This window comes from Gossypium raimondii, chromosome 9 (assembly GCF_025698545.1).
Source record: "Gossypium raimondii isolate GPD5lz chromosome 9, ASM2569854v1, whole genome shotgun sequence".
In the NCBI taxonomy this organism is placed as follows: Eukaryota; Viridiplantae; Streptophyta; class Magnoliopsida; order Malvales; family Malvaceae; genus Gossypium; species Gossypium raimondii.
In genome coordinates, this window is record NC_068573.1 from 32954939 (window position 1) to 32978205 (window position 23267).

At 32.3% G+C, this 23267-nt stretch overlaps 3 protein-coding genes, 2 non-coding genes and 1 pseudogene across 5 annotated transcripts; 4 read left to right on the forward strand and 2 right to left on the reverse strand.

The window, feature by feature from the left end:
• The first annotated feature begins 507 nt into the window (after positions 1 to 507).
• Positions 508 to 3515, forward strand: LOC105799106 (methyl-CpG-binding domain-containing protein 11). Its single transcript, XM_012629485.2, has 3 exons — positions 508 to 663; positions 748 to 822; positions 2437 to 3515. The coding sequence occupies exons 2-3, from the start codon at positions 760 to 762 to the stop codon at positions 3220 to 3222; spliced, it is 849 nt and encodes a 282-aa protein (XP_012484939.1). The 5' UTR covers positions 508 to 663; positions 748 to 759; the 3' UTR covers positions 3223 to 3515.
• A 26-nt stretch (positions 3516 to 3541) lies between these two features.
• Positions 3542 to 5279, forward strand: LOC128032590 (NAD(P)H-quinone oxidoreductase subunit H, chloroplastic-like; annotated as a pseudogene).
• Positions 5280 to 5452: 173 nt separating this feature from the next.
• Positions 5453 to 7222, reverse strand: LOC105797911 (pseudo histidine-containing phosphotransfer protein 6). The gene is made up of 5 exons (XM_012627788.2): positions 7030 to 7222; positions 6823 to 6953; positions 6579 to 6722; positions 5797 to 5869; positions 5453 to 5711 (listed from the first exon to the last, which is right to left on the reverse strand). The coding sequence occupies exons 1-5, from the start codon at positions 7096 to 7098 to the stop codon at positions 5658 to 5660; spliced, it is 471 nt and encodes a 156-aa protein (XP_012483242.1). The 5' UTR covers positions 7099 to 7222; the 3' UTR covers positions 5453 to 5657.
• A 6652-nt stretch (positions 7223 to 13874) lies between these two features.
• On the reverse strand, positions 13875 to 14687 carry LOC105799107 (uncharacterized). Its single transcript, XM_012629486.2, has 2 exons — positions 14366 to 14687; positions 13875 to 14238 (listed from the first exon to the last, which is right to left on the reverse strand). Exons 1-2 carry the CDS (start codon positions 14600 to 14602, stop codon positions 14053 to 14055), a joined length of 423 nt encoding a protein of 140 aa, XP_012484940.1. The 5' UTR covers positions 14603 to 14687; the 3' UTR covers positions 13875 to 14052.
• A 6574-nt stretch (positions 14688 to 21261) lies between these two features.
• Positions 21262 to 21332, forward strand: TRNAG-GCC (transfer RNA glycine (anticodon GCC)). The gene has a single exon. It is a non-coding gene; the product is annotated as a tRNA-Gly (tRNA).
• Positions 21333 to 21338: 6 nt separating this feature from the next.
• On the forward strand, positions 21339 to 21430 carry LOC128033018 (small nucleolar RNA snoR114). The gene has a single exon (XR_008189354.1). It is a non-coding gene; the product is annotated as a small nucleolar RNA snoR114 (small nucleolar RNA).
• The last annotated feature ends 1837 nt before the right edge of the window (positions 21431 to 23267 follow it).

The following is a 23267-nucleotide window of genomic DNA, read 5'->3' on the forward strand; positions in this document are numbered from 1 at the left end:
AATTTAGTTGCTAATGTGTATCATATTTATTATTATTTTCGTCTAATTTTTAATCACTTTAAAATTTAAATTTTAGTAAAAAAATTAAACAAAAAGTTGCCCCATGATACTGACATGACATTTTCCATAACAATTCATATCTATTTTATTGTTTTTTTAATTTTAAATACTTTTATGATGTTTTTGAAATTTTCTCTTTATAATTATCCAAATAATAATAAATTTAACTAAAAATATATATATTAAAGGCAAAATTGATTAAAAAATTAGGGTTTCATCATGGCTGAAATGTTTATTATGTTAATAATAAAACTGAGACGGTCTTTTTGAGTTAAATCACATGTAAAATAATAATAATAATTCTCAACGTTGGCGTGCAAATCAAATTGATAAATCCGGATTCACGAATCACAGCGTAAAACATTTAAAGCATTCGAAGACGTGGCAACTTATCATTGGAAATAATTTCAACTCTTCACACAACTCTCCCTACCTCTATTTGTAACTTTAATCCCTTTCCTTTTATTTTTACTTTTATTTTTTATTTTATAAAGAGCATATTCCTCCCTAACTCTCAACGGTTTTTGAGCTCCTCTTCTTACCACACAACACAACACAACACAAGAAATAAATTTCAGACAGCAAAAAAAATCCCTTCTTCAGGTAAAGAAGGAGAATTTCTTTGCAGCCAAATTTTTTTCTTTTTGTTTGTTTTGAGAGAAAATTGTTTGTTAATTTTCTTTGCAGGTGAGAAAAAAAATGGAGAGTAAAGAGGAAGTTATTTCTGTTGAGCTTCCAGCACCTGCTTCTTGGAAGAAAATGGTACTTTTTTTTTCTTTCTTTTTTATTTTTTTAAAAGTGTAATTAATTTGATTCTATGTTTGTATGTATCAATTTCCTTGTTCCTTTAAGTTTTTTAAAATTTTAATTTGCTTTAGCAGTTTTTTTTCCCCTTTTTTTGGTCTTTGAAAATTTGGGTTTTCTTTTTTGTTTATTTGGGAATTTACTGATTATTTTGTGTTTTTATGGGTGTATTGTGATGATGTAGTTTAATTTGTTTATGGTGACAATTTTTATCTCTAGGGTTTAGCTTTGAAGGTTGAACCTTTGTTTTAATGGTGATAGTTGGAAGTTAGGGTTTTTGTGGAACTTTTAATCTTTTCAGTTTTCAACAATGTTTAAGTTAACTTTATTCTAACATATTGACTAAGTATATTACATAACAGAATCAGGAAAACAAAAATTTTTCTTGACATGTTTTTCCCAATGTTTTGTTTTTTTTTTTTTTGAAGAAAGGGGAAATCCTCTTTATGCTGTTTTCCCCATATGAACTCTGCTGCGTTCTCTTTTATGGTACTTGAAACCTAACACTTATGTTACTCAAACTCGGGTCTGAGTGTCGGATACATGTTTGTGTTTGATACTGGTATGTTCAAGTTTCTCCTAAGTTTTCTCATATATTCGGAGGATTTTGGAGGGTCATATCCGTATACTCCATGTCTAGAGATGTATCAGACCCTGGGTACTTAAAGAAAAAATGAACATGGCATGTTTCGTCTCAGTTAAAATGGGATTTTGATTGTTGCACCAAATGAATAAAGGTATAAAATGATGCTTTATTGATTCTTCTGCACCAGTCTTTTACAGTGCGGTGTAGACACTGTCGTTCTCATGCAAAATCTATTCCCTAAGTCGATATATGGTTATAAGCAAGAAAAGGTTAGCTTCTGATGACTGGGTAGTAAACTTATCAAAATTGAATGCCTGAGATCTATATTGCTCCAAATCTTCGTTTTTCCTTTTAAGCATCCATGTCTAACACCTAGACATGAGGTAATCTTTCAAGGTCCTCCTTTATCTTAGAGAAAAACGAACATACACTCACACCCAAGTTTGAGACATAGCTGGAGATAACCATGAGTTCTTATGAGAATGTGATGAATTGCTGTTTCATGGGTCAGAGGTCTCGAGTTTAAGTGGTGAAACAGCTTTATTATTAAATTGAACTATCTAATCTTGTTTGTGCAAAGAGGATTGCAGCTCTATCTGGCTTTCGAGTGCTGGATTGTTTTCTAGATAATGTTTGTTTCATGTATTAATGGATGATCCCATGAAAATAAACGTTCTAGGGAGTATGTTGCTCCGGTTCTTCATGCTGCTGGAAGTACCCCTTTTTTATTGCATATCACTTGATTTTATAAAATATTTACTGAGAGAAAAATCTTCAATAATTTTTTTATGGTAACAAATCAGCCTTTGATCTGTGTGCTACTAATTTGTGCCTTTAACTTGTTCCGTATGATTGAAAACAGGGATGTCCTATAACATTTTTATTTGAATATTTCGGTGTTCGAGTTAATGTGCTTCTTATCTTACTTGATATTGATGGCTTTAGTGCTACTTTTATAACATGTATTTACTGTTCATTGCTTACAGTTTTTTCCTAAGAAAGTTGGTTCGCCAAGGAAGACAGAGGTCATGTTCATTGCACCAACTGGAGAGGAGATTAATAACCGAAAACAATTGGAGCAGTATCTAAAATCGCATAGAGGTAATCCTCCAATAACGGAGTTCGATTGGGGTACCGGTGAGACCCCTAGAAGATCAGCAAGGATCAGTGGAAAGGCCAAGGCTACACCGACCCCAGAGAAGGAACCCCTGAAGAAGCGAGGCCGAAAATCATCCAGTGCAAAGAAGGAAGACGAGGAAGCCGAGGCTGCTCCTGAAAAATCTGAGGGTGAGAAAGAGAGCGAAAAGGAAGATACACAAGCCACCGAGAAGGAAACCACAGAAGGTGAAAAAGGAAAAGATGTTTCCGTTGATAATCAGGTTGAGAACGGAAGTGAAATGCTATCAGCTGATCAAACTGCAACCACGGATGCCAAGATCGAGGAAGCCAAGCAAGAAGAAGCTGTTGTTGTTGAAGAAACCTCGACTCAAATGGAAGTTCAAGAGAAACCTGTAGCAGCTAGTTGTATTGATGCCCCTATAGAAAAGCCAGAAACTATGTCATTGGAAGCTAATGGGGATGTAGAGAAAGAGAATTTGAATCAAACAATCCCTGTTCCCGAGGGAGAGGTGAAAGAGAAAAGCGTCCAAGAGGCTGCTGGAAAGTGTAACGTTGAGGTAGAGGATGTGGGGGTGAATGAAAATGGTAAGCTTGAACCAAGCGTTCAGACTGATGCCCCACAACAACCCGGACCGGCTTCCGTAAGCTGTTAAACATAGAAACTATATCTCCGAGCTATCCCGTAGTACTGTCATTTTGTATGTTGTTATCCGTGTAACGTCATTGGATGACTGTAAAATGTATGGTGTTAGGAAGTAGGTTTTGAACATTGGAAACTTTAGATCATAAGCAGCTGGAAACTCATGACTTAAAATGGTTAGTGACTCAAGTTTCAAATTGGACATAAAAACATGTTATGTGACATAGATTAACTGCTTTGTTGTGTATGTTTTAATGTGTTACTGCTAAGACGATGAATAGATTTGGTTTGCATAATTTAGCATTATGTTATTCCCACTTTTTTATTTAGACATGAGCTTTGTGATTCTGTTTTTCTCAGACGCCCTTGCAATGCATGCATTTCCATTGTATAAATGGGTGAAACAGGCCCTTTACGGCACTGGCTCTCCCCTTGTCCTAGTTGGTTTGGTGTTTTATCATTTAAGTCATATAACCAAGGCTCGAGAGCTATTTTAAAATTCCTTCTTTTTTGCATTTTATTATTATAATAACGGAAGACTGACAATGAAATACATTATATTTTAAATGTGTTTGGTAATTATTTTAATTTTTGTTTAATATAAAAGTTCAATAAAAAATCTTGAATAAGATAGCTAGGCAGCTAGTTACTTATCACAGAAAATATTAAGTCGATTTTGTTTTCTTAAAAAATAAATAAATTATCATTTTTAAAAAAATTGAGATATTTAAATTACTATATTTATTTTTATTCAAAAGTATTCAAAATAATATAAAATATCATATTAGTAAAATTAAAATTTAAAATAAATAATCTTTTAAAAATCAATATTTACTTTTATCAAACAACATAATTAGATATTGTACTTATATTTACTAATTTATCAAATAATTTTCTAATATAAATTCAACACTTATAAAATTTAGCAGTAAAAATTCAATTCTTAATTTTTCAACACTTAAAATTTTAATTTATCAAAGTGTCTTCACTTTACTTTGGTATAACTTAGTGTCTCTATTTTTTAATATTATTAATTAATTCAAATAATTAATATTGTTAATTACTTTTATTAAAATATTGGCATATATTTTTCTTCAACACACTCCTTTCAACACAAAAAGTCTAATTGTGAATCCATCACCTATAGAAAAATACCTTATGATAGTTAATATGGGGCCTCACCACCTATCAATGCATGGTGTTTTTCGTCTCATCGTTACTCTAGATGCTGAATATATTGTTGACTGTGAACTGATATTAAGTTATTTACATAGAGAAATGGAAAAAATTGCTAAAAACCGAACAATTATATCATATTTGTCTTATGTAATGCATTGAAATTATTTAGCCACTATGTTCATGGAAGCAATAACCGTAAATGGACCAGAACAATTGGGGAATATTCAAGCCCCTAAAAAGGCCAACTATATCAGAGTAATTATGTTGGAGTTGAGTCGTATAGCTTCTCATCTATTATGGTTTGGATCATTTTCTATATTTTCAAAGAAAGAGAATTAGTAAATGATTTATTTGAAGCTATCATCGGTATGAGAATGATACATAATTATTTTCGTACAGAATGGTGCTAGTCGATCTACCTTACGGTTGGATAGATAAATGTTTAGATTTCTGTGATTATTTTTTAACAGGAATTGTTGAATATCAAAAACTTATTACACAAATATTATTTTTTTAGAACGAATTGAAGGGATGGGCATTATTGGTGGAGAAGAAGCAATAAATTGGGGTTTACCAGACCCAATGCTACGAGCATCTGAAATTAAATTGGATCTTCGAAATTTTGATCATTATGAGTGTTACGACAAATTTGATTGGGAAATCCAATGGCAAAAAGAAAGAGATTCATTAGCTCGTTATTTAGCCCGAATCAGTGAAATGACGGAATCTATAAAAATGATTCAACAAGCCTTGGAAAGAATTCCGAAGAGTCCCTATGAGAATTTAGAAATCCGATGCTTTGATCGAGAAAGGGATCCAGAAAAAAAATTCAATAAATGTACTAGTAATTGTATGTTTAGAATGAGCAATATCCAACTTGAATTAAAATAAAAAATCATGACTACATTTTAACCAAAATTATTAATAATAATATTTATCTCGACTGACTGGCTAATGTCATTTTTTTAAATTAAAAAAAAATTATGTGAAATTAAATTACATACATAAATCCGAAATTGAGGATAAAAGATAGAGATAAACCAGATATCACCAGCTTTGCACTATAATTTCATTTCATAATATTGGATTCAAAAGTGACAAACTCAAACAAAGTAAGAATCAATGACAAAGGTTGCAATGAAAACAACCCTTTTTCTTTCCCAATTTTTTTTTCTTCTCTCTCTACAGATATTACAAAACCCAGCTCTGGGACTTGTCTGGTTTTTCTTTTAGTGAAACATGAAAGCTGCATGCTTTTTGGGGGTTTAGTTAATTAAGCATTGGGTATCGAACTCCAGCTGCTAGTAGCCTTTGCTGCTCTATCTACATTATATATATATAGTTTTTCATAAATGTTAGTACGTTGAAACTGATACATTAATATTGCAGAAAATAATGAAAAGTTTACCTGGAAAAGCTCATGCAATTTATTCTTGAGGATACAATACTCATGTTCTAAGAGCTCTAAAGCTCTCAAGCACCTGCAATATTTCAATTGCTAATTACATGCTTTAGATAAGTACGATATGTCCAACCCTGATAAAGAAACGGAAAACTCCGCTAGTAATCACCTAATTATTGGTAAATTTATTTTTTGGTCATTTAACTATTCAATTATTTTTTTTTGTCATGAGTGGTAGCTTTTAAAATTGGTATAATAGTAACTACAACCCTCAACATTTATAAATTATGTCAATTTAGTCTTGATTCTAAAGAAAATTAATCCTCAGTATTTACATGTTGTGTAATTTGATTTTTTTTGCAGTTTTGCTTTTCTTTATTACATTGAGGAGAAAAGATGGAAATTTATTATTTTGGATTTTGGTTGTTTTCATTTTTGTTATATATTCGATCAAATTTAGTTGATAAATTTGTTATTTTAGCTTTTTGGTGAAAGGGTCATAAAGAAAATGAAAATATACAATGAGTAAATGTTGAGGCTTGGACTTTTAGAATCAAGATTAAATTGACATAATATATAAATATTAAGGGCTAAAGTTGCTATTATGCCAACTTTAAGAACTTCATTCTGATACCTGCTGCCTGCTGGTGACAAAATTAAATAGTTAAGTGACTATTTTGTAAATTTTCATAATTAAGTGACTAAAAGTAAAATTTACTAATAGTTGAATGATTACTAGTATAGTTTACCCATAAAGAAAATACAATGCATGCATGTATATACTATACCCAGCACGGTTGTTCTGATCGGAAGCGGCACGGAAGGCGACACAAACATTTCTAACCCTTTTAGCACCTATGCTTGAGCTGCTTCCTATGAACTGATTCAAATGGATTCCCATTTTGTCGTAATCCGAGAACTCTCTATCCATCCTGCATTGCCCCCATTGAAATTAATGATTTTAAGAGAAATGACTGATGAAAACAGAAGAAGAAGAAGATTGATGGATGGATGGATGGATGGGTGGATTACAGTAAAGATCTGAGGTTCCTCAAGAGCTTCTCGGATTCATGGAAATAGATGTTGACAACTTCTGATACGAAGTTAGGTGAGCTTTCATCTTGAAGCTGTTGAAGTTGTAGGTATTGCTCGTCTAATATCCCCTGTTTCAAAAACACCATAACAGTGTTTTCAACTTGATGGAGCTAAATGAGAGGAAAAGAGTAATGTAATGTATACCTGGTGAAAGAGGAAAGCGAGCAAACGGTTCAGGTCGGCTCGCAAACGGTCGGCATCTAAACCCAACATCCACAATGGCAGACCCGTTTTGGCTACTGGATATTTGAACCCCGGGAGAAAGGCAAATTTGAGTAAAAGAAAATGGGGTCTTAAATTAACCTTTTTTGGTTTCGATATTTGCAGGGATTTAGGGTTTGAAGCGGGAATTTCGCACTCAAGAAGCCTTGGTTTCCACTGCTATTTATACTGTGGGAGTTGGCTAAGCTTCGACCTTAGATATTATAATGGTGTAATAATATTATCATATAACACAAGCATTACTAAATTATACACATTCCTAATCCCAATGATAGCGCGTGCAAATACCCGGTTAATTTGGACATATACGAGGGTATTCTAGTCTCATCATGAGTTGTTTACTTCTATTAATTTTGTTGTGATAATTTGATTATTTGTTTCTATTTTTATTCTGTTTATATTATAATAATTTGATTTTACATTATATGTATTTATATTTTAATTATATTTATTTATAAATTTTAAAAAAATAAACTTTGTTGAGAGACTTAGTGAGACAAAATTATAGAAAGATTTAATGCACACTTCAATCCCTGAAGTATATCGCTTTTTTTACTTTGGTCCTTAAAGTTTTTTTTGCTCAATTCAGTCCATCAAATGTTTTCAATTTAATTCCTAATATAATTAGACATTCTCAGTGTAGTCCCTTGGATGCTAAAAAACCCAGTGGGGATATCAGGCAAATCATATGCTACCCTATCATCATGCAACGACATCATTGTGACATAATCATCAGGAAAATGTCTTTAAAATCTTTAAAAATGAAAAAATTACAGAATACAAAATTATTAAAAAGTAGGAAAATAAAGTTTAAAGAATTTAAAAATATTTTAGAAATTTAATATTTCTAAATTTTTATAAATCACATTTACTAGAGTTTGAGCGTGAGAATATTATTTCTTTAGGTGATTAATTTGGATAATTTTTATAAACCATATTTTTATAATTGGTAGATCTTTTAGGTGATAAATTTGGATCATTTTTTCAAATAATTTATAATTTAATAATAAATAACATCTAAAATTTTAATAATAATGTTTTATAAATCACATTATATTTCATCATCTAAATATTAAAGAAAATTATCCAAATTTACCACCTAAAAGATTTACCAATTACAAATTTCGATTAATTGAATTATAAAACAAATGTTGTTGGTGATATCCTTCCAAGAGAACTACCTCATGTTTAAGCTCTAGTAAACATGATTTATAAAATTTTAAAAATACTAAAATTTCTCTTTTTATTTTAGTAAATTTTATTTTTATATTTTATAAGTTTTTGTTTTAATAATTTTAATAATTTGGAATTTTAATAACTTTTGTAATTTCACTTTCATTTTTAAATATTTTTGTGATTTTAGATGATGATATCATTATATGACATGTGGTAATGTATGATTGGTTTAATATTCCAATCATTAGCTTTTAACTTTCAAATGACTAAACTGGAAGGTCTAATAACGTTAAGGGTTAAAGTAGGTCAACAAAATTTTAAGGATCAAAGTGAAAAAACGGTATATATCTAAAATCAAAATGTATATTATAAAAATTAGAAAATGTGAACTCGACTCCATAATTTATGGAATCGAGTTGATACGTGAAAATTTTTCGATTTTCATAATTCCACCTGTTTTTCACTTTATAAATTCACTAGAGCTGTCGATGGAATTGGAAGATAAAATCATTACCAATGACACCACCAATTCGACCCCTCGATAAAATGGGTATAGTGAAGGAGTGTGAAGTAGACGTGCAGGAAAGGAGAGTGGGGGAAAAGGGGAGGGGAGGGCGTGCGAAATGGAGCCAAATCGAGGTGAATGTAGGATATAAACCTGACCAAGCAACCACACAAGCATTTACAGACTATTAAAAAAGAGAGTGACCTGCTGCCCCCGTAACCAGTCACCTCGCGTGCTGTCTGTTTTGCAGGTTAGTGCGGCGTTCACCCCTCCTTCCCGCCCGACAACTGCCTGCAGCCGGTAACTTGTCAGTCACCTCTCCTCTTACATAGAACCAAATAAAATATGTTAAAATTTACCATATTAATTATCCTGTAAAAATTTACATAAATATATTATTATAGTAAAGATATTGTTGAGCAATGTTCTAAATTATTACATGCAGTAAACATTATTAATTAACTAAATTTAAAAAGTTGTTTATAATAATATAAAGATAACATAAAATAATATATGAAATTATAAAATATAGTATAGTAACCAATAAAACAAACAAACTAATAAATTATTTACCCACCTCCATCTTCCCACATGCCACTGTCAAAACAAACAGACATCCTGCCCTGACCACCTTTTCTTTCTGTTTTCTGTTTGGTTCTCGAGAAAATTGCTGAATTTTACGGTCAGTTCATAGAAGTTTGGGGAGAATGGACAAAGAAAATAAGCTCCCACTAAACCGGTCCATGATAAGGTGACAATTTGAAGCTTGTTGTTGGTGGAGACGTGGCAATATCGGAGCGCTTGATTTTCATTTTGTTAGTGTTTTTCTCATGCACGATGAAAATCATATTGAAAAATGAACCAAGACGTGGGCTGTTGATCTAATATTAAAAAATTAATATAATACTAAATTTAAAAAAAATCAAATCACTTATTTATAATGAGAATATTAATTAAAACATTAATTTTTTATCAATATTAGTGTGATAATTCATGTGTATTTTATGTTAACATGACGTTATTTATCTTTTATGTCACATCGAAAAATAATTTAAAATTTATAAAAATAAAATTCATAAAAATAGTTTGAAGTATATGTAAATTCTCATGCAAACTGTCATGTTTAAAATTTTAACATCTTAGTCAGTACTTCCGTTAAAAAAATTAGGGTAAACTATACCATTAGTCACTAAACTATGGATATGTTTTCTTTTTAGTCACTTAACTAAAAAAAAGTTATAATTTAGTCATTGAACTATTTGAAAGTTTTTATTTAAGTCATTGGACTGTTAAAATAGATGTTATATGGCTTTCTCTGTTCGTACTGCTTACACTAATCGAAAGCTCTCTTTCCCTTCTCCTCTACAATTCAAATTTTTTTCATGATATATCTTTGGACGTCAAGAACTCGCAAACTAAAATTCAAACAAATTTTTTCTTCGATCTTTTACACTGATCATCAGATCGACTTGGATCTAAGGTCATCGATAGGTACTAATCCACTATACCAATTGTCGAATTGTCACTTAGAGCTCACTAACGAAACTTGTCAGTGACTTTAATGAAATTTATCAAATAGCCCAATGACCAAAATTGTAACTTTTTGTAGTTAAATGATCAAATTCGGCTTCTTCGTTTTTAAGATTAAAGCCAAATTTAACTTTAAAAAAAACAAATATCAAATTGACGAAAAAATGTAAACGTTGATTTTTAGTAAGCTTGATTGATACGGGTAAATTAAAGTTGTTTTTTTTTTTTAATCATAAAAAAGAACTGGGTAAAAATTTTGTGTTGTATGTATGTGTATATGACAAATTGTGGGAACAATAGCAGTCCATTAACATTGGAAGAAGTGAATTGATGTATATAATGTACATATTATCGTATTAAATCATATTTAAATGTAAATATATTTGCATATGGTAATTTTAAAATGAGTAAATGTATGGATTATGAAATTGTGCATCAAGGTCGAGGCCTGCACATAAGACTCAGGCGGATGATGGGTTTAAGCATTATTTGAACTTAATTTTAATTTGATTATTATAAACATGAAACCTCGACATTCTAACTTGTAAAGCATGCTTCTTTGACGTAAGCCAAAAGGCTCTTGTACTATGTTTCTGTTTAATTTGTCTGACTAATTCTTATTCTTCTATAATATCCTTTGCAGTTAAAAAATTCATGTAGGAGGTCGGTCCAAAATGCATTGTATTAATGAAACCCCAAAGAAACCTTAGTTTAAAGGACACACACTTTCGATGGCGATTCTACCAATGTCTCCTAACCTTTGCATAGACTTCATAATCATGCTTTTATGCTCCCATGCTTATTTACCATACCCATTACCCATTTAAAACCATATTTTTTTAATGATAAATTGCACCCAAGTTATTAAATTATTATTACTAAGTTTATGTTTTGGTTACTCAGCTTTAAAACATTACTATTAGAAGGTTTTTATTTAAGTTACTAGGTTGTGCACTAATCAACAATTCAATTTTTTTTCACAAAACGGCTTTGAACGTCATGAATCTACAAACCAAAATCTAAACAACTTTCTTCTCCATTCTTTGACACTGACTGATAATTTGCTAGCCGTAATTTAATAAAAAAAATGAAAACTTAATAGCCCAATGACCTAAACAAAAAGTTTCGAATAGTTCATTCACTGTTTTGTAATTTTTTAAAGTTGAGTGACCAAAACATAAACTCACTAATAGTTTAGTGACCTTAAGTACAATTTACCCCTTTTTAACTTATATAGTTTTAATTCGAATAAATTATTACAAGTATTAATTTAGTTTAACTGAAAGATTTAACTAACCAGAATAAATTTGGATGAAAAATGCAAAATTGGGATATAGACAATTTACAAGTCTGTGGCTAATTTACGAAAATCTTATTGGTAACTACTATTAATACATAATTATGAATGTTCCAAAAATTGGGGGAATGGTGTCCTTAAAGTTGAAATGATGTCTTTTATTATTCTGCTTCTATTGGGTTCGATTTTCAATTCATTGGAAAAGCTATGAGGTCATTGTTTTAGTAATTGTGAAACGACTCATTGCTCGAGATCTGTACTGAACAATTACATTTCTTTCTTTCTTTCTTTCTTTATATCAATTTTGATGATAAGGACTTAAATTAATGGAATTCAAAGTAGAGGAATAAAATTTTAAATGTTTAAAGAATAGATCAGCCCTTGAATTGGTGGGTAGATCATCGATTTATTAATTTAATCGTTTTCTTGATTTGATAAATTTAATTAAAATTCTATTCACCTTTTTTAAAAATTTAACTCAAGCGATCCAGATCGTTTTAAATAACCATAATTTTTAAAAGTAGTGTAATTGTGAATGCCTTTCATATTCCAAATTTGGTGTTAACTTGGGAATTCAATTGTGATTTTCAAGATATATTATTGCTTAGATCCCATAATAATTATTTTATTGAGACAAATATATATATATGAATGTATACAGGGGAGAGATTCATTTACGTCGTGGTTTTGTACTTTTCTGTAATTTCTTTATACGATCAATATTTTAATAATTCAACCATTACATTTCATACTCCATTTATATAGATTATGCATGCCAAGTTTAACACAAATCAGAAATTTTTAACTATTTGTTTCATGCAAAAAAACTGCAAACCGTTAAATATATTGTGAAATTTGAACGTCGATGATGACAATGAATTGCAAAGAAAAGGGAGAAAATAGAACATACAGAGGAAAAAAAAAACCACGGGCAGAAAAGAAGAAAATTCACTATGTCGAATTCGAATGATACAAGAAGAGTATAGACTATGTCTATTTATAAGTTTGTAAAACCATAGTTTAAACAAAATCTAATAGAAGTAATGCAGTAATGTTAAAACACCTTATTCTAATCAAATATCAAATAGAGGAAGTAAACTTCTATACAGATTTCACTTGTGTAGCATGTAACGTACATTTGCTCTCGCAGATCCCCCTATCTTGCTACTTGTATTTTATTTTAACAGAAATTTAGGTCACTCAACACTAACATATATATTAATATATACAACATTTTATATCAATATTATAAAGATATCAAATAGATTCAAAATTTTACATGTATGACAAGTACAAGTATCTTGATAAATTCAATGGTTGGATCATTAAAATTTTAACCCAAATTATTTGATACATCATCAATGGAATTTTTAGACTCCACAAGTAGAGTAATGGTTTGACAAGTGTATTATAGGGTGTAATAAAAATAAAAATAAATTACATAAAAAAATATGACACTTGTCACACCTCAACCCACTTGTGAAGTCTAAAAACTCTACTGATAATATATCAAATAATAATTCAAATACTAATAGTATAAAGAGTTACGAAAATATGTAAAACTACTTAAGTTTGGGTTTCTTCTTATGGAATCTCATCAAATTTCTTTTTAACGATTTCTTCTCTCTTTTTTCTTTATCTTGTTGGTTAATATTTTCCTATAGTGTAAAAATTCAAAGTAATTCATGAAAAAGAAAGGGATATTCACATAAGAGTGAAAAAAAGAAAAAAAAGGGCCTAGCAAACCCTAAGGTATCGTCAGGGACCAAAGGATGGACAGCAAAACCATGGCGAGAACCATGGAGCAACAAGACCCACACTACCTGTCATTGCCGGACTAAGGTTGAATAACGAGGAGGAGAGATCTTAAGGCTATTATGCCGAAAGCATAAGAGAAAAGCAAAGCAAATGGGAAAAATAAGCAGAGAGGTGAGCAATGCCAACCCGAAGGTTGGTAGACTAGTCACAAAGAAGGCAGAAGGTTAAATATATTTTCAATCCAATTTTTCATCTTTCATACCAAACATATCAATTATGTTTATTATCCTTCTACTTTTCTTCTCCATATTTAATATTTCCACCACACCAAACATAGCCTTAACTACTCTAATATATTATCAATGTGGGATTATGGTGTTTCTAAGATCACAACATTCTCCCTCATGATAACGAAGCCTCACCGTCTTAGTAGCATATCGCTAATAAGTTTTAGAGATGACTCTAATACCATCACAAGAAAAATTAAACCTCAGAAGAAGCTAGTATAAACACTTATTATGCAATTTATGTGAAATTCAAAATGCTTGCATTGGCATTTTTGGGTTCTTACAGGTATCTATGTGTGTACAAGCTCAACAAGAGAAATTCAATAAATGTTAAATAGAATACACGCAAATTAAAGGACAATCTATATACATACACCTCTATAGCCTAGCCTTCATTGCTTAACACGACTTTGCTTGATCAACAACAAAACAGCAATAACAACGGGTGCTGAAATCATTATCAAAGCCTGTACGATATTTGGTCTGGTAATCTCAGGGAAAAGAATGCTTCCATACTTAATTATGGCCGCACCCACCATTGAACCACCTCCTAATTTCAATACATAACTCAAATCTTCCTGTTTAAAAATCATAATCCAATCAAGTTCTGGGAGCAAACACAAAATCATTTGAATTTACATTGAAATGCATTAAATTTTGGGTTTTTGAAGAATACCCATTTTCCATCAGCCAATACAAACTGACCTGAGGGATGAAGGCAGCATTGGGTTCATCGAATGCTGGAGTTTCTTCATCAGTTTGGGAGTCGAAGGCGCGAATGGGGAATGAGCGTTGAAAGGAAGTAGCTGAGGAGGGGCAGTTGTTGGCGTCGATGAGGAACTTTACGGAGCCCTTTAGCTTTGAAGCGGGATTAAGTCGGCCATGATTTGAGGCAGAGAAGCGGAGCTTGGGGGTTCCGGTTGCCATGGCGGAAGCTGCCATATCTTTTTCAATTAATTTTCTCCCCCCTGTTTTTAACAGCAACCGAGTGTGGCGGAAAGGGTTACAATTGGCTTGTTATCCTTCTTGCTTTAAAAACTAAAGACAAAATATGTTTTATCTTAAATATTTGGTTTTCAAGAAAAATGAAAATTCTAGTTTTTCTTTTTTGTTAGCACTTTTTTAAAAATTGGTATTTTTATTTTTTATAAATTATTCATGAAAATAAAGGGTAAAATACCAAAAAAAGCCAATTTTTTTTAAATTTATCGAAATGGGCCCGGTATTTTATTATTCACCAGAATGAGCCCTTTTCCCCTAAATTGTGTCCACGTCAACGCGATGTCAGGGGACGTGTCAGCAAATCGTGTCCACGTCGGTAGCGATTTGATGGCGTGGCGACAAATCGCGTCCACGTCGGCGCTTTGTGTCCACGTCAAAAAGCGTGTTGACGTGGACGCGATTTCTTCGCCACGCAGCGCCCCTATGGACTCGATTTCGCCGTGTTTCCCAGGTTAAGATTTTTAGGGTTTTTAGGATTTTTAGGGTTTTTGGAGAAAAAAGTAAATAAATAAGAGATTAGGGTTTCGTAATTAAATTAATTAAAATTTATTCAAAATTGGATTACGTTTCGTGTTTATGGATTTTTAAAATAAAATCAAAGCAGGATGATTTATCAGAAGGATTTTTGAAGTCGCGCCCATGTGTACGCGTTTTTGCTACAGTAGGTCCTGGAAAAATAATTTCGAGTTGACGTTTCTCAGCAAATAGTTTAAAAAACACTTCAAGCAGGATGCTTTATGAGAAGAATTTGTGAAATCGCGCCCTCGTGGACGCGCTTTTGCTACAGTTGGTTCTGGAAGAAATAATTTCGAGTTGACGTTTCTGAGCAAATAGTTTAAAAAAAACGCTTCAAGCATGATGCTTTATGAGAAGAATTTGTGAAATCACGGCCACTTGGACGCGCTTTTGCTACAGTAAGTCCTGAAAAAATAATTTCGAGTTGACGTTTCTGAGCAAATAGTATAAAACAACGCTACAAGCAGGATGCTATTTGAGAAGAATTTGTGAAATCGTGTCATCGTGGACGCGCTTTTGCTACAGTAGGTCCTGGAAAAATAATTCTGACTTGACGTTTCTAAGCAAATAGTATAAAATCGCTTCTAGCAGGATGCTTTATGAGAAGAATTTGTGAAATCGCCCACGTGGGACGCGCTTTTACTCTGATAGCATGTTTGAATGAGGCTATAAATGAGGCAAAAAATATTCTCAGAATGCATAAGACACAGCAGAAACAATTTAGAGAGGCTAAGAAGGTTAGAGTTTCAAATATGAGTGAACGTATTAGTGTTGTTATTTATTACGATGGTGAGGTTTGCCACACCGAGACTGGTGTTGTTTTTTGTCGGAGAATATGGTAGTACTGGTTTTTAACCAGAATATAGATTTGACAAAACTTCGTAAAAGAATTAGGCGTAAAATTTTCGGAATGACGCCAATGAAAGTTCTGTCTATTATATATCGATTTTGTTCTTCTGTTGATCCAATGACATATGACTCGTTCGACATAAAAGGTGCTCGTAGCTTGGAGGCAATGGTGCAGACTCATCTTGCTAGTGGAGCACCTTATATTGAGTTATATGTACAATTTACATCGCCAAATAATGTACTTGCCACCGGTGTTCAAGATGTATACACGACCCTGGCCAACATTCGGTTAGCGGGTTACAAAACACGGAACAGCTCATGTTTGGTAGCGGTGTTGAATGCACATCCCTCACAAGACACTCTGTCGGTGGATGGGACATGTACGTCAGTGGCTCGATGTTTTATGCTGGAAATACGTACTGGGGAACGGCATCAAGTTCTAGTGGTTGGTAATCTACATCCAATTAGGGACATTATGAAATTCCCAGAAGAAGGGATGATGTACTCCCTACTACGTCAACCGGTGAGGGGACCTCGTAAACTGCAGATGATTGTGGGTTAGAAGATGACTCCGATGTGGATCCACCTCGAGAGCCCGGGCCCGATGGTGCAGAAGTTGGCTTATTTTCTGAACCGGAGCCTATTCCAATGAACACGAAGATCTTTGAAAGGAGTTCAGATGAAGAAGAAAATCCATGATTCAGAGCATACTCACCTCCAGCCCACATGCATAATATCGATCTATCTGCAGATGATGCGTTAGAGTTTCCAGATCTACCAAACCGGTTGCGTGATCGTACAAGTTCAGGGATAGATTCGGGTGAATTTGAAGTTGGTAATCAGTTTACCAACAAGGATAGTTTTATTGGTGCTTTGAAACAACATAGCATCAAAAACGGCGTTAACTACCACGTCGTTAAATCCAAATCCAAATTTGTCGTTAAATCCACGGCGTTAACGGTCGTCGACGGTAACGCGCTGGATTCCTCTTTTATCCAGCTTCCAGTGGCGGTTGTGGTTCCTCCGGCGGGGATTCTGGTTCTTCTGGTAGGGCATCTGGTTGTCGGAGTTGGGACGATAAGCCACCTTGATAGAATAGTGAATGTAGAGGTGTTTGCATCACCAACGGTGACGGTGTTTGAAACTCATACGGTGGTGGGATTGATAAAAAGAAGAGCTCCCCGACGACCCCTCTGGCGATCCCTCGTGCGTCGCTGGCCTATACATCGGCGGTCCACTCAGCGTAACAGGAAATGGAGTTGAACCAGGCCATTGGCTCCAACCTGCCATAGGACTCGGAAAAGGAAACATATAAGGGTTAGAATACATAAAAGGGCTAGGAATCGCACTTGGCATCATCTAAAAAGGTGGTTGCGTGGGTATCATCGGTTGAACTGCTGGGTCGGGTGACTGTGTCGGTGCTATCGTTGGGCCTGGTGATTGAATGGCCGCTGATGATGGGCCGGGTGAATATCTGGGCCTCGTTGAGGGGTCAGCGTCGTCGTCCTGTCGTCTTGGATTTAATGGCCCGCGTCTTTCCCTTTGGACACGTAATTGCCGCTGCCTCTTCTCTGGCGACAGTAAATACGACTTGCCATGGATCCTAAACCATGGCATGTATTCCGGCACGCACGCTAACTCTGGAACGATGATCGGTTCCTTAGTAGGTATATAATCATATCGATCTTCCCACATTTGGATGTACTCGGACCAGAATCTCGGCCAATCCATATTCAATTGCCGAAGGTCGATTTTGTGGTAATCATTAAACACCTCAGGTTCCACGGGAATCGGTTGTCTACACCCAAATTGTCGTAACACCCTGTCTGACTGGTGCATCTCTACGGTCGCGTAGTTGATAAACGCGACTTTTGCGTGCCAAGCTTTTGGATTTTGTAAGAACTCATCCAGAGTTACTGCCCGAATTGTCGGATCCTTGTATGGTGTCCATTGAAACTATATGAACATGATAGAAATATTAGTTATATACATAATACTAAATACTAAATACCAATCGACTAGCGAATGATGGAAATATCAATTTTATTTAATACTTACATGTGCTTCCAACTGTTGGTCTAATAGAAGCCGTATATCTTCAAGAGAGGTAGGTAATCGAGCATGACTTGTCGGATGGTTCCACCTAATTAAATAAATTTTTAGCATACTTTTATTTTTAAAAATCTACATAATAATTGTAAAATCTAATATAAAATTTACCTCGTTATGAGTGGGAATGTATATGGGTGGTCCACTCGAGGAATAGAAATGGAAAGCGAAACCGTACCCATGACTGCAGTAGTGACAGGCAACCTCCGATTTTTGCTTTCCTCGGTCGCGTCACCCCGCACATTTCCCGATATAACGTTGCCAAGACGGCACACCCCTAACTAAATTTACCAGCTGCTCTAAAATCAACGAGTTTCAATAGCCATCTTAGATGTATGCGGCTCCGTAACGAGTCCGGCATCAGATAACCTCTAATTAACTGAAGAATGTATGCCCAAGCATATCGAATTCTTTCTATTTCGGTTGAATCTTCATCCGGATCCGAGAATGTGTCTCGTAACCAGCCCATCTCGATCTTACCTCCGTCCATTTTCTCCGGAATAGCACCCAAAAGCTCGTAGCACACTGCTCCCCAATCGCTAGATTTTGCAGACCCAGTGACTGGGTACCCATCCACCGGCAATCCCAATTGCAGACTGACATCTCCCAAAGTGATAGTGCACTCTCCACATAGAAGATGGAATGTGTGCGTCTCGGGTCTCCACCTCTTGATCAACGCACTGATTAGTTTTAGGTCCACCTTGCATCCCCGGCCTACCATCGCCACGTGCCAAAAACCCGCTTCCCACAGGTAGTTCTTTACCAACGGTGATGGAGGAGCATGCATATTCCGGATATTGCATTCCAATATCCGATCTACAGACTTTTACAACAAATAATAAATTAATAATTATCTAAAAATGCATAAATAAAAAATTCTTAAATAATATTTAAAAATTAAATTTAACGCTTACCATTTTCATTTGTTCCACCGATATGTGCTGCTTATCAAGACGAGTCAATTCTCCGGTCATTGCTGAAATCGTACAAATTTTTACGGTTTAAAAAAATTTTAATTTTTTTTAAATTATTCAAAAATAGAGATTTAAGATAAATTTAAGAGGAACTTGAGAGCAAATTGAGATTAAATATGGATTTGAGAGAAATTTGGAAGGAATTTGAGAGCAAATTGAGAGGAAATTTGAGAGAGGATTAGTTTGTGAAAAAAAAGGGGTGGGGGTATTTATAGTTTTTTTTGGACCGTTGGGGGGGCAACAGTCAAAAAATGATCGTTGCACTGTTCACGCACAGGGCAAATCGCGTCCCCAGGAGCGCGCTACGCGTCAGCAAATCGCGTCCACGTCAGCGCGCTTTGCTAACGTGGACACAAAGCGCGCTGATGTGGACGCGATTTGCTGACGTGTAGCGCACTCCTGGGGACGCGATTTGCTGACACGTCCCCTGACATCGCGCTTACGTGGACGCAATTTAGGGGAAAAGGGCCCATTCCGGTAAATAATAAAATATCGAGCCCATTTCGATAAATTTAAAAAAAATTAGGCTTTTAATGGTAAATTACCCGAAAATAAAATTTATTCATTAAATTATGCAAATAAGTTATTCTACTTTTAATATTTTATATTTAACTTAAATTAAATATTTAATGATTTTACGTTTGCATATAAACACGCATTAGATTAAGACACATTAACGATATAAGTGGAAATTTTATGTAATAATTTTTAAAAAAATTGAATTGATAACCAAATATGGGTTATGTTATAAAGTTTTTTCATTAAAATCATAATGTTTTGAGTTTGATTTCCATCATGTGCAACTATTTTTCTAGATTTTATATGAAAAGTTAACAATACATTCGAAATAATATCTATTATTTTATAAAAATAAAGGATTTTGGTAAATTCTTCACTGAATTGAGAGTCAATTGAAGGGTCAGAAGAATCTTAAATATTAGTATAGTTTGATAGACCTAAATATTTGTGTGTGTTTGATTAGAGGTGAGTTTAGTTTAGTTCAAATCGGTCGGATTTTTTGAGTCATTCATTATTATTCAGTTCGATTCTTGATTTTTTCATACTAATTTTGAGTTTCGAGTATTTTAACTTTCTTTGACAAAAAACTTTATTTTATTGCTTTTTCAACATTATTTTATAAAGTTTATAACTCTTTTAAAAAGTAATAAATTTGTAAAGTAAATAAAGAAATCATCATTAACTCTTATAAGATATTTTAAAAATATTTTATATAAAATTTGTATGTAATTCTTGTTATGTTAAATATAAAAATATTTAATTTTATATCATAAAAATTTTAATTTAATTATAAATTCAATTAGATTAATTATAATTTTTAACTTATAATCTATTAATCATTTAAACACTTGATTCGAGTTGATTTTCTATTTTCTTAAACTTATATATGATTATTTGATTTTTTTAAAATAACATAATGGAAACTTAAAAAAAAGTAATTTTTAAAAAATTTAAGAAAGTGGGAGTGAGAAGTTTTTTTAAGAGTGGTTTTTTATAAATATATATATATATATATATATATATAAAACACTAACACCTTCCATATATGCTATTATATGTTATTATTTGAGTGAGGTGTTAAATGATTGAATTGGTGTCCCTTAATTTCTGACATCAAATTCAGTCAAATGATTTGTTTATAATATAAATAGCTACATACATGATATCTTTATTATAATAAAGTTCATCATTGAATTGATTCACGAGGTACCAATTTGATTAAGAAATGATTAAAACACCTATATCTAAACAAATATTATAATAAGAGTATTTATATATATTTTAATATCGTATGTAAAACATTTAAAAGAAATTGCTTTCAAATATAATATCTATTTCAACTCTAAACATTATAAAAATATTTCAACTTATGCTCTAAAATGGTCATGTATCATTTTTCACAATATATTTTGAGTGAGTGTCATGTAATCTCTATCGATATATTTAGATACTTTAAATATATGTTTAAAGAAAACTAACTACTATGCAAACCAAAACACAATGAAAACTCGAATTTTAAGTCATGCTTTGAGGTCCAAAGATGGACTAAGCTTGACTGAATATACTTTGTTGGATTAAGCTTGTTTTTTTTACAGTAAAATATAATTTTTATTTTTGCTCTTTGATTAAGGTGCACCAGTGGTCTAGTGGTAGAATACTGCCCTGCCACGGTACAGACCCGGGTTCGATTCCCGGCTGGTGCACTGAAGGAGCTGTGATGAGTATTGCGCTCTCGTAATGAATTGGGTCATCACAACCTTCTGATATTCGGATGTGAAGTGTGATCCGCGCTGCTGAGCTTTCTGAATTTTTTAATTTTCCCTACAAATACAGCCTATATATATATATATGACCTTCCTGTTGACACGTGTAGACCACCCATAATGCTCCATTTCCTCCTCCTCCTTTTTTTCATTTTGTTAATGATTAAATTCCAGTTTTGGTCCTTTTAACATGCCTAAATTAGAGATTTAATCCATATACTTTATTTTTAGCAGAATTTAGTCCCTATATTTTTATAATTTTATTAATTAGTCCAAATAGTTAACATCGTTAATAAACATTATGTGGTTATATATAATTTGAATACCATAAGAATCTTAGAAACTAGCACTTAGCTTCCCATTTCTTTCAAATTTGCTTTACTTTTTTTTACATTATAAGCAATGGTCAAATTTTAATTTTGGCATCTAGACTATGATAAAACTTGATATTTAATCAATATACTTTAAATTTTGGCCTAATGTAGTTCATCTACTTTTATAATATCGTTAGTTAGTCTAACGAGTTAATGTTCAATGTTAATTATTTCAATGAAAATGCCAATATTAATTTTTCTTAAGAAAAATATTCTAATTTATTTATCACGATGATTCCAAATGAGCGTATTTAATGGAAAAAAAATCCTAATCAATATTTTCAATGTTAAATTTTTTGTTAAATAACTATCAAGTGATTTTTTTTAATTTCAAAATATCACACTAGAGAAATTAATAGAAGATTTTTATTGATGGTAGCAACTAGACCTAAATTTTAAATCTATAAAGTAGATGACTATATTCATTAAAGTAAAAGTAAGGGACTAAATTTCAAATGCACGAAGTGCATAGAGACTTACAACATATTTTAGCCTTCAAATTTATTTCTATAAATTGACATAAATAAATAATCAACCTAATGCAAAGTGTGACACACGTCACCTTCTTATTTTATATTAATCATAATGGTAAATTTTAGTTTTACTCCTTATATTATTTTCAAATTTATGATGTTATATACCTATATATAAAAGGTTTAAGTACTTTCCCATGACACGCCTCAAATCCAACCTATTTTTTGCCTTATAATAGTAAAATTTTAGTTTTGATTATTTTATTATGTTCATGATTGAGATTAAATATTTAAATGTAACATAAACTGATTCTCTATTTTTACAGTATTATTAGTTAGTCCAAATAATTAACATTTTTATCTATTTTGATTATATATTTTACTTTTATTTTTTAAAATATTATTCTAACACAATTTTTCTTCTTCTTTTATTTTGGCATAATGAGTTGGAATAAGTGTGTGTTAAAATCTCATCAACTATCGAAATTACGGTGCTAATTATTTAGAGTAACTAATGACACAACACTTTTTTATTTTTCAATCACTATAAGATAACTGTAAATTACAGTTTCAAACTCTCTATTATGCTTACATTTAACATTTAGTCTTTATGTTTTAATTTGACATAATTTGATCCTCTATTTTATAATGGCATTAGTTAATCAAAATACTATAATAATTAAGGGTATTAACTATTTTAATATTATGTAGAGGAACCAAATTATATCATATTAAAGTATAAATACCAAATCTTAAATTTAAACATAGTAGAAGAACCATAACCACAATTTGATCTAAAACAATTTATGCCTAATACAATTATTTATAATTTGATATAATAAAATTTTGATTTATTAAGGTTTCCAAACCATTTGATAAGCCATAAAAGTAACATATTTTTAATCTCATTCTTAATACATTTTTGGATTATTTATTATGTAAATTAGTGAATTTGATGCTACTAATCCTTTAAATTCATGTTTATATACTTAGAAGAGCATTTGGGAGCCAAAGGAGCAAAAAAGGAG

What these genes read in the sequence shown, in the direction of transcription:
- LOC105799106 (XM_012629485.2), top strand. Translation starts at nt 760, where the DNA reads ATGGAGAGTAAAGAGGAAGTTATTTCTGTTGAGCTTCCAGCACCTGCT. An exon ending in CTGCTTCTTGGAAGAAAATG is followed by an intron (nt 823 to 2,436) that starts GTACTTTTTTTT and finishes CATTGCTTACAG; the next exon opens with TTTTTTCCTAAGAAAGTTGG.
- LOC105797911 (XM_012627788.2), bottom strand. Translation starts at nt 7,098, where the DNA reads ATGTTGGGTTTAGATGCCGACCGTTTGCGAGCCGACCTGAACCGTTTG. An exon ending in AGGAACCTCAGATCTTTACT is followed by an intron (nt 6,723 to 6,822) that starts GTAATCCACCCA and finishes GGGGCAATGCAG; the next exon opens with GATGGATAGAGAGTTCTCGG. An exon ending in AATTGCATGAGCTTTTCCAG is followed by an intron (nt 5,712 to 5,796) that starts GTAAACTTTTCA and finishes TATATAATGTAG; the next exon opens with ATAGAGCAGCAAAGGCTACT.
- LOC105799107 (XM_012629486.2), bottom strand. Translation starts at nt 14,602, where the DNA reads ATGGCAGCTTCCGCCATGGCAACCGGAACCCCCAAGCTCCGCTTCTCT. An exon ending in ATGCTGCCTTCATCCCTCAG is followed by an intron (nt 14,239 to 14,365) that starts GTCAGTTTGTAT and finishes ATTTTTAAACAG; the next exon opens with GAAGATTTGAGTTATGTATT.